General features: G+C 40.4%; 1 protein-coding gene across 5 annotated transcripts in view; it reads left to right on the top strand.

Annotated features, from left to right (window-relative positions):
* Window positions 1–16,126, top strand: part of bcar3 (BCAR3 adaptor protein, NSP family member) — a 103,588-nt gene extending 87,462 nt beyond the window's left edge. For all 5 annotated transcript variants that reach the window (XM_036140821.1, XM_036140823.1, XM_036140822.1 and 2 more), the window contains 11 exons: window positions 1,444–1,560; window positions 1,655–1,884; window positions 3,957–4,057; window positions 4,225–4,359; window positions 5,648–5,827; window positions 6,962–7,527; window positions 10,249–10,364; window positions 10,843–11,014; window positions 14,251–14,362; window positions 15,206–15,409; window positions 15,506–16,126. In XM_036140821.1, coding sequence (XP_035996714.1) covers window positions 1,444–1,560; window positions 1,655–1,884; window positions 3,957–4,057; window positions 4,225–4,359; window positions 5,648–5,827; window positions 6,962–7,527; window positions 10,249–10,364; window positions 10,843–11,014; window positions 14,251–14,362; window positions 15,206–15,409; window positions 15,506–15,684 — 2,112 coding nt within the window. In that variant the 3' untranslated portion in view covers window positions 15,685–16,126. The remainder of the gene's footprint in view (window positions 1–1,443; window positions 1,561–1,654; window positions 1,885–3,956; window positions 4,058–4,224; window positions 4,360–5,647; window positions 5,828–6,961; window positions 7,528–10,248; window positions 10,365–10,842; window positions 11,015–14,250; window positions 14,363–15,205; window positions 15,410–15,505) is intronic.
* The last annotated feature ends 966 nt before the right edge of the window (window positions 16,127–17,092 follow it).

Below are 17,092 nucleotides of genomic sequence, written 5' to 3'. Positions count from 1 at the left end.
TTTTATCGTATTTAAGTTGTAACACGTTAACGCTTTCAGAAATGTCTGACCCTTTGAGAGCTATTAGAGTTGAACATCTGGCCAGCTGTTTTCTGAGGGACCAACAGTTTTAAAATATCTGCAGGCAAAGCTGAGGTTCAATTTTATTTATATAGTGGCAATTCAACCAGATTATACATATCGGTGAGAAAGTTTCCTCTCTAAGGAAACCCAGCAGGTTGCATCAAGTCTCTCCAAGCAGCATTCACTCCTCCTGAAAGAGCGTAGAGCCACAGTGGACAGTCGTCTGCATTGTTGATGGCTTTGCAGCAATCCCTCATACTGGGTGCACTTCTCTGAAGGTGCAATCTTCCTATCAGAAAACTCAACTTCAAGGTCCACCGGACCTCCACCGCTTGGCTTTCCACTGAATTTTAGCTCAAATTCCGGATAATAAAAGCAAAATGTTTTGCTTCTTTGCATTTTTAAGTCGGCTAGTATCATTTACTGCAGGGGTGTCAAACATATGGCCCAGATCCGGCCCGCCGAACAATTTAGTCCGGCCCTGTGGCTAAATGAATTATCATTATTAAAAAATATATATATATTTTTATTTTTTTTTTTCCCCCAGTGTCCTGTCTGGCAATGTGGCAATAAGAATTGTTGTCTTAATGCCAAAAAGAGCTCATCAGATTTGACTTTCACAAGTGGAGCAGTACTGCTTTTGCCATAGTGCTCCGCTTGATTTATGAATGTGAATAGTTTTATTATGATTCATGCGGGGACTTTCTCAAATGATATGGGCACTACAATGGGAAAGTAGGAGAGAAAAAGGAAGAACAAGAAGAAAAAAGAAAAGGTGAAAGAAAAAAGAGATAAAAAGAAGAGAATGATAAAACAATTATTAAAAAAAACATGTACTTTGTCAATTGAAAATCTGCAGTTCCTATATTGTCCACGAGGGGCGCTGTGTTTTAATTAGCAGATCAAGCTTCAGGTGTGGAAAAATTTAAATCATTTTTTAATTTTTATCTGTTTGATGTATTTTGTCATGTAGGACAGTGTTTTTAAGTTCCAAAACATGTGAATAAATGTTTTTCAACATTTTACAATCACTGTGATCAGTTCTTATAATGCACAAGTAAATGTTTAACAGAGTAAAAGTATTGTTGAAATTGCACATACTTTTCTTAAAAATGCTGAGGTTATTCATATTATATTGTGTAAAAGTGAAATTCATTTAATATAAAAATCAACAACAAGTTCACTATTATTTAATCTTGCAATGAGTTTACTCGTGTTGCCCTCTTTAGATCAGATTAAGCTGTATGCGGCCCCTAAACCAAAATGAGTTTGACACCCCTGACATACTGCATGTTTTTCTCACTGTTTCTCTCTCACACCTATCGATCCATTAGAAAAATAGGAGATAAAATGCTGTTTTGTTTGCTTTGTGTCGTTCAGGTAGTGATACTGAATGAAGCTTACTCCAGAGTTGAGTACCGGTTAGATAAAGAAGGCTTTGACAGCGTTCCCGCTCTCGTCAGATACTACGTCGGCAACAGGAAACCCGTCTCACAGGTTGGTTTCTCCATGCTGCACAGATTCAGTCTTTCCCCGTTGATATTGCTGAAACGTGAAATATCCCAAAAACGAGTCTTTCTTCCCACCGTAGGTGGTAGGCGCCATCATCTTCCAGCCCATCAACAGAGCCTTCCCGCTGCGCTACTTGGAGGAAAAGTACGGGCTGTCCAGCAGCCACAAAGAGGCGGGGCTTATGGCGCCGGAGAGGCGGGGCCAGAACCGCCTCAGCCTGAACATCGCCAACGGACACGACGGCTCCCACAACGTCCACGACGGCCAGCAGTCGCAGGACAACGGCTTCGCCCGAGGCAGCCAGCTGAGGTCGGTGCTCCAGGAACACGTTTAACATCAAAACGCCAAATTCCTTTAATTAGGTTGCCTCTAAACATCAAATAAAATTGTGCTTCAAATCTGCTCTATACTGAGATACCAGAGATGAGGTTTTATCCAGTTTTTAAAGATTTTAATTATCTTTGTCACACAGAAACTGCCTAAAATGTTTAAGTATTTAAGTCATGACCCCCGAGCAACTGACATCCATGACTCTATAAAGCTAGATATAATATGTGTACAAATACCGTCTATAATCAAAGTTAAAGTGAGGAAAACAGAGGTGAGATATTTCAATCAGGGTGATGAATTAAAATCTTTGTGATAGAAAATGCTCTTAGGAAAAAAATAATTTAATAAATATATGGTCTAAGCCATTTTTTTTAAATATTGTTTTTCTGGGGTTTTGCAGCACTCATTTTTTACAAAGTAAGCTGACAGAACGGGGGGTTTCTGCTCTATACTCAGATACCAGAGATGAGGTTTTATCCAGTTTTTAAAGCTTTTAATTATCTTTGTCACACAGAAACCGCCTAAAATGTTTAAGTATTTAAGTCATGACCCCCGAGCAGCTGACATCCATGACTAGATATAATATGTGTACAAATACCGAAAAACAGAGGAAAACAGAGGTGAGATATTTCATTCAGGGTGATGAGTTAAAATCTTTGTGATAGAAAATGCTCTAAGGATTATTTAATAAATATATAGACAGAACGGGGGGGGGGGGGGGGGGTTGAGAGAATCCCTGGTTTAAGCTAATACTAACGCAATAAGGTATAACAAAATGGATCTTTAGGCCCTTTGCTACAGCTGCCATGTCACAAAACCACAGCAGGGATTCAGAAATTTCTGCTTCTGCTATTTTTTCCATTTCTGCACTGGATTCACAAAGCAGATAGCACCAATTACAAACAGGAGCACATATCTGTATCATGTCCAGCAGGGATCACATCAGAAAGACATTTCTATATCAATTTGAAGAAGCATTCATTAAAGTTAGAAACGTGTCACGTTAAAAAACTACATGTCATAAATATGCAATATGAGCAGCACTTTTACTGAAGAGGATCCGAGTGGCGCAGTGATTAGGTGTGCCTGACCTAAGTCGCTTAGTATAGCGATATTTCTTTATAGAGCTAAACGTCTGCGCGTGAAGCATCCACAATCATAAATATCTGCAAAATCCACAATCTGTGAAACAGGATGACAACGCAATCTGCTCTGGCTTTAATTTACGCACATTTATAGAAGACCTTTCCCATATTGCACGCATTAACGCACAATTTAAGAGGTCACAGGCAAACCGCACCAGCGGAGACGGATGCTATTTGCTTAGTAAAGCTGTTAAAGGAGTTTAGCCTCCAGTTTGGACGCCTCTGCACAACATTTGCATTTTTTGCACATTTTAGCATCATTGTAGCTCATATAGCATTAAAAATGCTATTGGACTCCTAGTCTTAAAATTGCACAAACAAATGCATTCATGCACAAATGCCCTTGCACAATCCAAACTGTACACAAATAATGTCTCTTTTTTGTTACATTTCAACTGTTTGTATACTGTATATTTAAAATCTACTGTTTACTTCTAAATCTCTGCCGCACCTAAAGCTGTAATTTCACTTCTACTGCGATTTACAAAAGCTGTACGAAACGAAATTTCGTTCTGTACGCACTTTGTGCATACCGAATGACAAATAAAGTTGTCTAAGCCTTTAGTTTCTGCAAATAGCTTTTTCTGAATGCTTTTGACCATTGGTTCCAATTTGCGTCGTCGCTGAGGGCAAAACAAGGTGTTTCTAAAAATGGCCACTACAGAAACGCATGCAGTCAGTGCAACAATCAAAAGCCGACGCATCGGATGAACCGTTGCAGCTGCTGCATTTATTTTCTCTATTTAGTGGAAGATTTTCCCAGCTCTTTTTAACCTTTTACCAAAAAAAAAAACGTCTAGCTGCTTGAAGCGGAACATTAGAAAACATTGCCAGCTGTTCCCTCTTTGAATATACAGAGACGTTTGCTTTGTGAGTAGAAATATTTTGTCTGCTCCTTCCTCTCAGGTTGAAGGAGCGCTGCGGCAGCCAGCCGGCGAGTCTCAATCAGGTCCAGGAGAAGCGATGTCCGCTGAAGGCGCACCAGTCAGAAAGCTTCCTTCCTCTGGGTAAGGATTCAGTCAGCACAACGTGAAATGTGTCTTAAACTGTTCATATTTATAAGCATTACTCCACACATAGATGATCAGCTGTGCAAAGAACAGATTCATACATACTAAATGGCGCCAGAAGAAAAAAATAATCTGTGTTTTTTTAATTGTTTTTACTTCTGTAGGAAGCAAAGCGCAGCCGCAGCAATCCCCCGACCCGCTGCTCCCCGGCACCGGCCCCAAGCTGCCGGTGTTTCGGACCGGCAGTGAGCCGGTGCTGAGCCCGTCGCTCCAACGCAGATCTGCAGAACAGTTGGCAGGTGAGCAGACATCTCTGTTTTTTTTTTGTTTTTTTTTGGTGCATTTCTTACAATATTAAGTTTGATTCCTATTAACAAATGTGTTCACTGCAACAAGGGAACTAAAAGTCAGTAAAAGTGAGTGTTTGTCCCGCTCTGAGCAGGTGAATAAGCCCAGAATTATTCATACCCCGCTCAGGTGTGGATTTCAACTTAATAGTCAAGACGTTTGTTTCTGATAGGAAATGAGAATCTCTGAGAAGATAAGATGTAAGAGGCATAAACAAAAGTTTTACTTTCTATGTAAGAAATTAGTTTTTGCTAAATATATACCTTTTTCAATTATTTGTAGTAAAATCTAACATTTTTGTGCGGCTTTTTGCATGTTTCCACCCATATTCATTGTAAAAGGAACTAAAAGTCTGTAAAAAATTTCTTAAAATTAGTATTTGTTCTTGATTTGAGCAGGTAAATAAGATTATCTGCCAATAGAATAAGATAAAATATAATAATTAGATATACAGCACTTGAAATAAGATGGAGATGAGCAAAAATCTTATTCCACTGGCAGATCATTTAAACACGCCTCTTCAAATCAAGGACAAATTCATTCATTTCGCCAAACTTTTACTTATGTTTAGTTCCCTCTTTGCAGTGTTGCTTTACTTTTTGCTTCCTAACGACAAGTTTAAGCTTCAAGTTAGATTGATTTGCACAAAAAGGACTGTTTTTTTAAAACACAAAACTCACCGTTTGGAATTATAAATAAATTATTTATGCACGTTTCTGATTTTTTTTCTTTCTTTCATAAATTAGGCAGCGCTATAAATAAGCAGGAGGGCTGAATGATGTAAAGATTTGCAAAGGGGAGTCAATAAAAGCTTCTGTGGAGGTTTTGCAGTTAATAACTCGTTGTTTTTATGTGTGTAGCAAATAAAATTAGCCTCTGCACTACAAAAACGGATCTAAAAATAAGTAAAATGTTCTTAAAATTAGTGTATTTATCCTTTATTTGAGCAGGTAAATAATATTATTTGCCAACGGAATAAGTATTTTGACCCCTAAAATAAGATAATTAGACATCCTGCACTTGAAATAAGACGATGGAGATGAATTATTCCTATTTTAAGTGCAATCATCTTATTCCATTGGCAAATCATCTTATTTACCTGCTCAAATCAAGGACAAATACATTCATTTTAAAGAATATTTTACTTATTTCTATATTTTTTTTGCAGTGTGCAGTCATAGGGCGATGAGTTTGTCTCTAGCTGATCAGAAGCACAGATCGTAACGTTTGTGTCTCCAGGCCAGGCCATCCGGGGCTCCGACAGCCAGCTGTGTCCCAAACCGCCTCCCAAACCCAGCAAAGTGGCCCTGGCTCGTCTGCCCCGCTCACCCTGCCCCATGCCGCCCTGCGCCAACCTGGCCGCGCCTCCTCTGGGCTCCACATCTGGGGAAAACCTGGCCTCTCCCTGGAGGAATGGAGGTGACAACATATTTTATTTGGTCTAAAATCTGGTCAACTCGTTTAATTTTTGGGTGTTTCGGGCTCTAGAAGCTGGATTTAGGCAAGGCAAGGCAAATTTATTTATATAGCACAATTCAGTACAAAGACAATGCAAAGTGCTTTACATGATTAAGATATAGCAAAATAAAACAGAATAAAAGCAAGTAGGAATAAAATGTAGATTCAGTTAACTAGAACAGTTGAAGGCAATCTTAAACAAATGTGTTTTTAATCTTGATTTAAAGCAGGGGTGTCAAACATACGGCCCGCGGGCCGGATCCGGCCCTGTGGCTAAATGCATCATTATAAAAAAAAAAAAATAATAAAAAAAAATTTGTGGCAATAAGATGCCACAAAGAGCTCATCAGATTTGACTTTCACAAGTGGACAAGATAAAAGGAAAAGAATGATAAAACAATTATTGAAAAAAAACGTGTATTTTGTTTAATTGAAAATATGCAGTTCCTATATTGTCCACGAGGGGCGCTGTGTTTTAATTAGCAGATTAAGCTTCAGGTGTGGAAAAATTCAAATCATTTCTTAATTTTTATCTGTTTGATGTATTTTGTCATGCAGGACAGTGTTTTTAAGTTCCAAAAAATGTGAATAAATGTTTTTCAACATTGTATAATCACTGTGATCAGTTCTTATGCATAATGCACAAGTAAATGTTTAACTGAGTAAAAGTATTGTTGAAATTGCACATACTTTTCTTAAAAACGCCGAGGTTATTCATAATATATTGTGTAAAAGTGAAATTAACTTAATATAAAAATCAACAAGTCCACATTTATTAGTTCTATTTAATCTTGCAATGAGTTTACTCGTGTGGCCCTCTTGAGATCAGATCAAGCTGAATGCGGCCCCTAAACCAAAATTAGTTTGACACCCCTGATTTAAAGGAACTCAGGCTTTCCGCACTTTTACAATTTTCTGGAAGTTTGTTCCAGATAAGTGGAGCATAGGAACTAAATGCCGCTCCTCCTTGTTTAGTTCTGGTTCTGCAGAGCAGGCTGGAGCCAGAAGACCTGAGTGGTCTGGAGGGTTGATGCAGACCACTCAGGATTTAGTCCATCCTATTTAGTATTTATAACCACGTCTGTTGCTCCACAGGCCCGCCCGTTCCTCCAGTGAAGCCCCACAAGTTTCGGCACTTTCCTCCCGCAGACTCCGGTTCTGCAGCTTCCCCTGTAGACGTCGTTCCGAGTCCCGATTCAGAGGCGGCTCCAGGGAGGACGGACCGCCTCCAGCCAAGCCCCGCTGACCGGAGGTCCTGCAGCCCGCAGGGACCGGACTGGGAACGAGGAAAGTCCCAGAAGGCAGCGGTGTGCGGCTACGTGGAGAGGCTGACGGGCGACGGCGGGGACGAGGCGGAGGGACAGAAGGCGCTGGACAGGAGCTCCTACCATCACGCCATCGCAGCCTTGGAGAGCACGAGTGAGGAGGAGGAGGAGGAAGGGGAGGAAGGGGATATTCGGAGGAGGGAAAAGGCTAGAGGGGGTTTTCTGCAGCCGGTCATGGAGACGGAATCGACGTTCAGGCCGTCGGAGTTCGAGTCCCGTCTGCTGCCGCCTGAAAACAAACCGCTGGAGATGGTTGTCCTGAAGAGGGCGAAGGAGCTGCTGCTGAGCCACAACCATCAGAGTCTAGCCAGACACCTGCTGATGGCCGACTGCCAGGTAGGCTCAGTGTCTGCGGCGACCCAGGAAAGGTCTGAGCATCCCAGCATTTAGGAAGAGAGTCCAGGCAGGCCCCTTGAACGTGAGCTGATTTAGATTTAGGCCAGAAATGGGAGGAAATTTGTGTTTGGACGGTTGTTTCTCTGCTGCAACAACGCTTCAGCCCTGTCCTGTCATCCTGGGGGATAGTTTGTTCACTAAGAACTGACCTGTGGCCTTTCTCAGTGGGACAGGATTGTTCTTTATGGAGCAATATTGTAAAAAAAAAAGACAGATTCCCTTAGCAATAAAATTCTGTTAGTAACATTTGTGTCTAAATATCTAAGTCTGCCAGAAAACTGACAAGCTCAGAGGCTAAATCCTCTATAGGCCGGCCCACTGACGTTTGTCTAAAAAACACACAAATCCTACGGCCCCAAGCTCTGATCGACCAATCAAAATGCTGGAAGTCCAAACGTTACGTTTACGTTCTGCTGGGTGGTGTGCAGCCGTCAACTCAAAAACAGAACTGAAAATAACTCAAATTTTCTTGAAATTAGTGCATTTGTCCTTGATTTGAGCGGGTAAATAAGATTATATGTCAATGGAAAGAGTATTTTTACCCCTAAAATAAGATAATTAGATATAATGCACTTGAAATAAGTTGATGGAGATGAGTTATTCCTATTTTTAGTGCAAAAATCTTATTACATTGGCAGATTCTTATTTACCTACTCAAATAAAGTACAAATACACTCATTTCAAGAAAATTTTAACTTATTTTTAGTTTAGTTTAGTCCGTTTTTGCATTGTTAAGGCAAGGCAGGTTTATTTATATACCACATTTTAGTACAAGGACGATGCAGACTGCCTTACATGGTTAAAACATTGGAAAACAAAAGTTGGAATAAAATGTAGGAAAACCTAAAACAAAATAAAACACAGGAAAATGGATAATAGTACCAAATATTAATCTAGTGATGGTTGACCTTGCTGGCTCATTGAAGGATTGATGTGAATCTTTTCTGTTCAATGAATTAACATTATGAGTGAGCCTTCATTTATAATTGTATGTATAAAAATTAAATTACATTAAGTTTATATAAAAAGGATTTTCCAGTGTGTTGGTTTATGCTAATTTATCTGTTTAATTTGAAATTGATCAAAGTCAGGTTGTATGCATCATGAAAAACGTATGTTCTGCTAATTGGTGTTGAGTTTTTGTGCCCCTCTTAACTTATGATGCCAGAGACGCCACTGGATAGGACGAACAGGATTGTCACTGGTTGTAGATTTTTATCCATTTATCTTTCTGCTACACTGACAAATGCGTTTATTTCCTTCATGCGGCACCATTTACCAAACAGGCCTTTCAGCTGCTGGAAACCAGCATCTTCACCTTAATACCCAGGATGGGTGGTGCTCTGTTCTTTGAGGCCAGGAATATCTAACAGCCGTATTTGTAGCAAAGGGAAAGGGTAGCAGCCTCCTTTAATCCAGCTGACAAGCAGTGCGCAGCTACAAGCGGCGGTCCACTCAGTTTAAACGACTTTAAAGAAAAATGCAGCAGTAAAAACGTCTTATAACGAGAATTTTCCGAAGCCTGTTTATGAGAGCATGAATGGACATCCTAGGCTAGCATTAGCATGTTTCAAAAACATGAGATGAACCCTAGAAAGATTTCTAGATTTAGCTTCACTTGTTCATTGTGGGAACTTGAAGGTCAAGCAAAGGTTTAGAAATAGTTCATCATCTTAAAATACTAAAAAATAAACACGGGGCTCTTCAGCTGTAGGCTTTAATCAGTTACTGCTTACAGGATTCATGGGATGCTGCCGTTCACTTTAGAAACTGCTGATTTTATTTATCTTACACTTTATTCATACACCTGGCAGATTTGGGTTAGAAAATTTCTCATAATGAGTCGAGCATCTCTAAAAATATATTTGTTTTAATTAGAATGGCAACTGAAAAGGTATGTTTTCCCCCTTCTCAATACGTCATAATGTTGGTACTTTGACCAAAGCTCAGAGGCCTCTGAACCATCACCCTAATCTTTAGCTCACCCCACAGACTCAGATTTTAGTCAGGACCCTTACACTGCAAAAACAGAACTAAAAATAAGTAAAAATTTCTTGAAATGAGTGTATTTTCCTTGATTAGAGCAGGTAAATAAGACTATTTGCCAATGGAATAAGATTTTTCCACTTAAAATAGGAACAATTCATCTCCATCGTCTTATTTCAAGTACAGGATGTCTAATTACGTTAATTTAGAGATGAATTGTTCCTGTTTTAAGTGCAAAAATCTCAATCTATTGGCAAATAGTCTTATCTACCTGCTCAAATCAAAGAAAAATACACTAATTTCAAGACATTTTTTACTTATTTTTAGTTCCCTTTTTGCAGTGTGGGAAACCCCGAGATGTTAACATCACTTCCAGTTTGAGGGAATATGTTTTATAAGCACAAAATCTGTCAGGGGTATAAATGGGTTTGGGGATTAACTGTAGCAGAAAAGTGAGAAAAAGGTAAAACGCCACTTAACACGACCCTCTTCACCAACATTCACCGACAATCAGCCGTGTTACGATAGAAAGCGGCCGCACGGGTCGTCTTCTGCAGGTTCCTGCTGCTGTTTCAGAGAAGAACAAAGACAACGTTACCGCCTTATCGACTCACGCCGAGGCATAAACCTTCAGCCGTTTTAACAGCCGCCTGTGAAACTTTTGTTGCCGCTCAGGTGGCGAGGATCCTCGGCGTGACTCCGCAGCTCAAAGGTCGGATGGGCGTTTCGTCCGGTCTGGAGCTGGTGACGCTGCCCCACGGCCGGCAGCTGAGGCTGGACCTGATGGAAAGGTACGCACCGCAGGCAGCAAACAGCCTCTACGATGAGCGCTGCAGTGCTGGAGATCGAGTACACTGCAAAAACAGAACTAAAAATAAGTAAAAATCCCTTGAAATTAGTGCATTTGTTCTTGATTTGAGCGGGTAAATAAGATGATCTGCCAATGAAATTAGTATTTTGACCCCTAAAATAAGATAATTAGATATAATGAGTTGTTCCTATTTTAAGTGCAAAAATCTTATTCCATTGGCAAATCATCTTATTTACCTGCTCAAATCAAGAACAGATACACTCATTTCATGAAAATTAAAGTTATTTTTATTTCCGTTTTTGCAGTGCATTCACCTCCTTTCTTTAAATGCAGGGGTTTTAAAGCAGATTATCTTCCTGCAGAAATGCTAAAATTAACACAACTTAGGCCATCTCACATCAAATCTGACGCCTGCTTCCTGCTTGCGTTGGTAATCATTGTCTCCATCCTACGCCCAGGCACCACACCATGGCCATAGGCGTCGCCGTGGACATCCTGGGATGCACGGGCACCGTGGAGGAGCGAGCGTCCACCTTGAATCGCATCATCCTCGTGGCGATGGAGCTGAAGGACGCGGTGGGCGATCTGTTCGCGTTCGCCGCCCTCATGAAGGCTCTGGACATGCAGCAGGTAACTCGGACACAATCTGGACAGAGGCTGAAAGAATTTTCACCCAAACTAAAAGAAAAACAACAACCCGTTAAACGTCATCTATATTAAATAAATCCTTTTTTCATGGACGTCAGCCACATTTACTAGCCGTCCTGCGCTGGAACAGAAGCGGGAACCATCTGATTTATTTAGAAAATCTAAATGTAAACTATCCCGCATTAAAAAGAATTAACTAAAACAACGGTTGCACAATGATTGGTGCGATAAAGTTAGACATTTTGTAATCTGACGCTTTAATTCTTCAAGGTGATCCGAGTTTTTAGGAACTTCTTGGTATTAAACCACTACTTCCAGTTTACCAGGGGTATAAATAACAGTTTAACTGTGAGCTTTGGTCAGACGACACTGACTTTGTACGTCCTTCCATCCTGAAAGTAGTAAATACATTATGTTTTTACAAAAAGAAGGTTAAAAAACTATTGTAGGCCTGTAAAAACTCTGACCAATCTTTGCCGTTCGGTCCGAAGAGCAGAGATTGGTTGTGTGTGCTCCTTCCTTCTGAGTTTCCGCTTGCTGGCAGCGCATGTGCACTTTCTAGTGTTCATATATCCGGTTAGTTTAGCGGCTAGGTTAGCTTCGGTGTTAGCCATCCATTGTATCTCCGCTGCTCTCACCGTAAACTTTGAACATGGCTGAGAGCAGTGTTGGGGAGTAACGGATTACATGTAACGACGTTACGTAATTTAATTACAAAAAAAGAGTAACTGTAATTCGTTACAGTTACAGTGAGAAAATATGTAATTCTGTTACAGTTACTTCCGAAAATATTAAGAATTACAAATTTAGTTACATTTTTTTCAAAATATAAAGAAAAACCTTTGCGCTTTGCGCCCTGTATCGCCGTGTCCCGCTACGGCTCCTTGTCTCTATCACTCTGATGATCCATCCTGTCCTGAGCCTTCTGAAAGAACAGCAAGCGAGCAAACGTTTCACGGTTTTATTTCAGCTCAAGCAGCGCATCAAAAATGACAGCCTTCAAGCTTGTTGACAGCCACCTCTTGTTATTCACCCACAACAATAAACAGTGAGAGCCGACGTGTGTTGTGAAACTGCAAAACTTTGTCTTAAGCGGAAAATCAAACGCGCGTCCACAGACAGCTCAGCGTTCACAGTGTTGCGTTCGTGAGCGTCGGAAAGCTATGGTGCATTCAGGAGCATGGGACATTTCCGTTTTACAACGAAAAAGGCAGAAAACGGAACAGAACTTAACTCATACAATAATGTATTTATCCAGAAACAGTGTGGGCTTTCTTACAATACTGAATGCTCTATAATTGTATTTCTGTTATTTTTAATTATGCACGTCTGCTAGCTTTTTATTCTAAAAAAATCTATAATATTACAGCAGCAAATTATCAAAGTTTTTCAAAGGCTGTTTAAAAGCTCCAAATTGGGCTTCAGATCATACAGCAACAATTGTGCTGTCATTGTTTTACAGGGCAGAATTTGCATTTGCTGACTCTTGTCCTTAAACTACTGATTGGATATACAGGAAATTCCGCTTTTTTAAGGTTCACATTCAGTTCTCAAAAATTAAATGTTGAACATGGGTCAATACTCATTAAAACAAAGTAATCAAAAAGTAATCAAAAGTAATTAGTTACATTACTTTTTAAAAGTAATCGAAAAAGTTACACTACAATTACATTTTAAACAAAGTAACTTGTAACTGTAACGGATTACATTTTTAAAGTAACTTACCCAACACTGGCTGAGAGTCACAAGAAGCGAATCCGTGTTCATGTTTATGAGAAGAGGAGGAAGGAATCAGTAGAAAGAAATAAGACCAGAGTGGATTTAGGAGATTTTTCTCAGACGAATCCCCTGAGGAGGGGAAGAGCTGGTAAGACGGTGTTGCGCATGCTCAGTTAATTCAAAAAGGGACTTGGGGGGAGACTTCCGGAAAAATCGCCAACCCTATAGCTTTAAGCATGGTGGAGGGTCTGTGATTCAGTGGGCCCCTTTCTCTGCCAGTGTCCGTCGGAACCTTGTTAGAATTTATAGCATCAGGAAGTCTTCTACCAGAAGCTTTTCAAAAGGAAATCTCTTGTGCTTCACCTGTAAAGTAAAATCGGGTCATTGGTGGGTCTTTCAAAAGAGATAAAGATGCAAAACACAAGGTCAAATAAAATAGAAACACAATACCAGAAATTCTTTCCTCCATGATCCAAATAGTGTAAGAAAACAAAAGAAGAAATCCAGCAACGCTAATTTAAATGTAAAACTGGAGCCTAAAACTTGTCTCACATGTCAACGCTGGAGGTGGTTGGCTTTTAATCCAAAGAGGTTTAGCATCCCTGTCTTAATTTTTTACCCTTTCTTTTTACCTCTGCTATTTAAAATGTTTCTCAGCTCCCACGTATCAACTTATAGCTGTTGTTTTATTCCTGTTCTCTCACATTTGTGCTGCACATTAGTCTACTGTCTTTTGTTAGGCTTTAGGAATAAAGTGGTTTCGGTATGGTAGTCTCCTAACGAGATCAGGGACCTGCAACCTTTGCAGCTCTGAGGGCCATTAGTTTCAGCTAAACCAACTAGCTATAGCAGTTTTTATAATGGCCACCAAAGAAAACTTGTTTTGATTTTTAAATAAAAGAACAATTATATTTTTGCTTTAAGCTTTACTACAGTTTCCTCAATTTTGATAGAGAATGACACCCGAAAAGCACATATATATAAGAATATTCCTTACACTATTAGTGTCATTCTTTGTGGAAATCTTATTCATATGTTGCCTGAAAATGCAGTGAAAAAAAGCATTTTTTTATCTTAATACCTTTTACATTTTAAAACATGCCTTAATTCTTAAGCTTTTTTGGACAAAGGTATTAAGAGTCACAGTGGAGGGTCTAGGGAGCCATGGGTTGCAGACCCCTGACTTCTTTATGTTCCAACCTTAATGTTAGAGAAGACAAACTGCTGTTTCAGCACAGAGGTTTAAAAAATATAATTCTGCTATCTGGGTTTGTGTTTAGAACAAATATTTCTCTAACCTCTTGGGGAAATGTAATCAGATTAAAGGTTTGGATTTCTTTGCATTATCCGGTGAAAGGTTCTGCTGCTACAGTAAAAAGTTTCTAATTTTAAGACAAGACTTTTATTGCATCTGTCAGTCGGTAGGGCGACTAATTTGTTTGCCTCTATGAATCATTTACAGCCTCATTCTGAGTTACTGTTTGTTGTTGTTCCTCCAGATCAGCCGCTTGGAGGAAACCTGGACGACTCTACGAAGGAACCACACGCAGACCGCCATCAGCTACGAGAAAATTCTCAAGCCTTTCTACAAGAGTCTGTATGAAGGCGAAGGTAACAGAAAAAAATAAACTCAAGGCAACTCTACATACATTACTTCACAACTAGTAAATATGGGTTCAAGTATTAGTTGTGAGGTAACGTATTCTTCGGACTATACGTTGCACTTTGTTTTCATAGCTTGGCCGATCCTGCGACATATATTTAAATTTTAAATGGTGAATCATACTGAACAACATGAACCAAGTAGTAAACATTACCGTATATAGCCACAGGAGGGCGCTCTAGGCTTGTGATGATGCTGCCCTTGAACCACTTAAAAATGTATTAAAACATTAACTTATAGACAACAAAGACTGAACAGACGTACATATGTTGTTTCAGTCTGCATTCATGCAGCAGAGCGTTGTTTGGAGCAGCCAGAAGAATTCAGACCGCGACAGAACCTGATATTAGTCTGTGAAGCTAATAGCAGCTAGCGCTAGCTTACAGCTCTGTTGTCTGGGCAGTTTACAACTTCTCTGATCCACCTGTGCCGTACTGTTAGCTTAGCATGTAGCACCAATATGCTCACGGTCTAATTTCGGCGTAATTAGACCGAAATGCGCTAACGAGAACTTTCCTGGTTGGAGTGGTGGCTTGTTGTGCTAAATTCAACCTCCTAGATATGTTTCATATTATTCAGCCGGTTGTGGATGCAGCTGTGCCACTGAATAAGTTGCCTTACCAGATTAAATGTTCAGTTTTCATGTCTTGGATTGTGTGAAATAAATGTATAAATAAATGCGACTCATAGTCCGGTACGACTTGTGACGCACTTTTTGACTGTAGTGTTCCGAAAAATCTGGTTTTCTCGGTGCATTTCTATGATCTAAGCCAGTCTGGACCCTCTTCCAGCCTCCTCCCCTTCGGTGGTCTGCGTCCCTCTCCTCCTGCCTCTGCTCACCCTGATGGAGCGGCCGTCAACAAAGCCCGAAGGCGTGGAGCTCTGGGAGATCAGCGACCAGGGATGCGACATCATGCTGCGCCACCTGGAGGCCGCACGCGACGTCGCCCACAACGCGCGGAACTACACGTCCAACGCGGAGCAGGTCCTGGAAGGTAAAGGGGGGGAAACCCTAAACAAGCTCAGTTTTTACTCTCCTTTTGTTAGTTTTTTTCTTCCTGTCTCACTCAAACGTTTCCGTGTTTCTTCAGGGTTCCAGTGTGACGAAGATCTGCTGGAGGTTTTCAAAACAGACTTCCAGCTGCGGCTGCTGTGGGGGAGCCGCGGAGCAGCCGTCAACCAATCGGACCGCTACAACAAGTTCAACCTCATCCTCACGGCGCTGTCCAGGAAGCTGGAGCCCACGACCAAAACACAAGCCGTGATCTGACCCACTCTGCACAACGTGGGACTCGCAGCAACATGCAGCAAAGTGACAAGTCAGCTGAGCAGATCAGCAACCGTCCTGCAGCCACAGAACCTACTGAAACAAGCGGTAGCTGTTAAATAGATTTAGAGAATAGGAAAAATTCCTGCTTTTACAGCTAAGGGAGAACAGCTCAACCACTGAGCCACAAACAGCTCAAAAAAAAGAGTCGGCCTCTATTTGTTGATTTCCGTCGCTGTAATCAGGTCAGTTTTATTTCTATAACCCAGTATTAAATATTTACCACAGCAACTTTAAGTAGTCTGTGCGGCATACAACTGATAAAGACGGGGGGAAAAAAATGTTTAATACTAAAACAATGAGGATTTGTTGCAGAGCAACACGCTGAGCCAGAGACTGATAGCATCTTCAGAAAAGACCGCAGAGATAGACACGACCGGACCAGAGATAGCAAAAAAAACCCAGAAAAACGGAGAATGCTGAACTTTTCCCGCTGAAAAGTTTGGATCAGAACGGCAGAATAACGTCCCTTTGAAAACAAACTCCCATTTCTTATCAGAATTATGAGTAAAATGTAGTTTAGTGCAGCAGTTTGAGCTTTCTGAGATGATTCCTTAGGTGCAAAAGTTGCTTAGTGGAAAAATAAACCTGTTAGGTTGATACTGTCACACAAACATTAACTGTATGAGGACGGACGGCGCGCTGGCGCGTCAAAAATCAGCATTTCCAGTGGACCTCATTTACTTTTAGTAAATATCTGTAGTGCAGTAATAAAAAATAAAAAAGGCAATTAAGTTTCATTCTGGGTCTTAATTTTCCAATTTACCTGCTAAATTGTCTATATAGGGAGTGGTGGCTTAGAGCCAGAGGCTCTAAATACTTGGGTGTTTTCTGATGGCGAATAGTTGTAAATTTGAGGGGGAAAATAATAATTTTCCATGATTACAAGCAAAAATTTGCTGCATTAAAAAAAGTATATCAGAAATTTGGATCATTATTATTTAGTTTCCCAGGTTAAATCCCATAGACTGCTACCCTGGAGCCCCTGAGCAACACCCTTAGCCCCAGAATGCTCCCCGGGCGCCGCAGTTCACTGGCAGACGGGTTAAATGCAGAGGACACGTTTCAAGGGAACGTATGTTGCAATGACAAAGATTATTATATTATATTCCACCACTTTCACAGAGCTAATATTTGGGTTAACCCGTTTCCTGCACAGAAACTCTTTGTCCACTTTATTTTTTTAATCTAAAAACTGACCTGCATGCCTACAGCTGAGCGTGCTAAACGTTTTAATATGTAGCGCATCGGCATCATGATAAATACAAACCTATAAAACAAGGGATCTAAAAATAAGACCCTTTTTCTTCAGAGGGTTTAACTGTCGGCTCAGTTCTAAGAAATTACAAAT

Source organism: Fundulus heteroclitus, chromosome 9 (genome assembly GCF_011125445.2).
Source record: "Fundulus heteroclitus isolate FHET01 chromosome 9, MU-UCD_Fhet_4.1, whole genome shotgun sequence".
Lineage (NCBI taxonomy): Eukaryota > Metazoa > Chordata > Actinopteri > Cyprinodontiformes > Fundulidae > Fundulus > Fundulus heteroclitus.
Note: the sequence above shows the minus strand (reverse complement) of the source record. Positions and strands in the feature narration are given on the sequence as shown.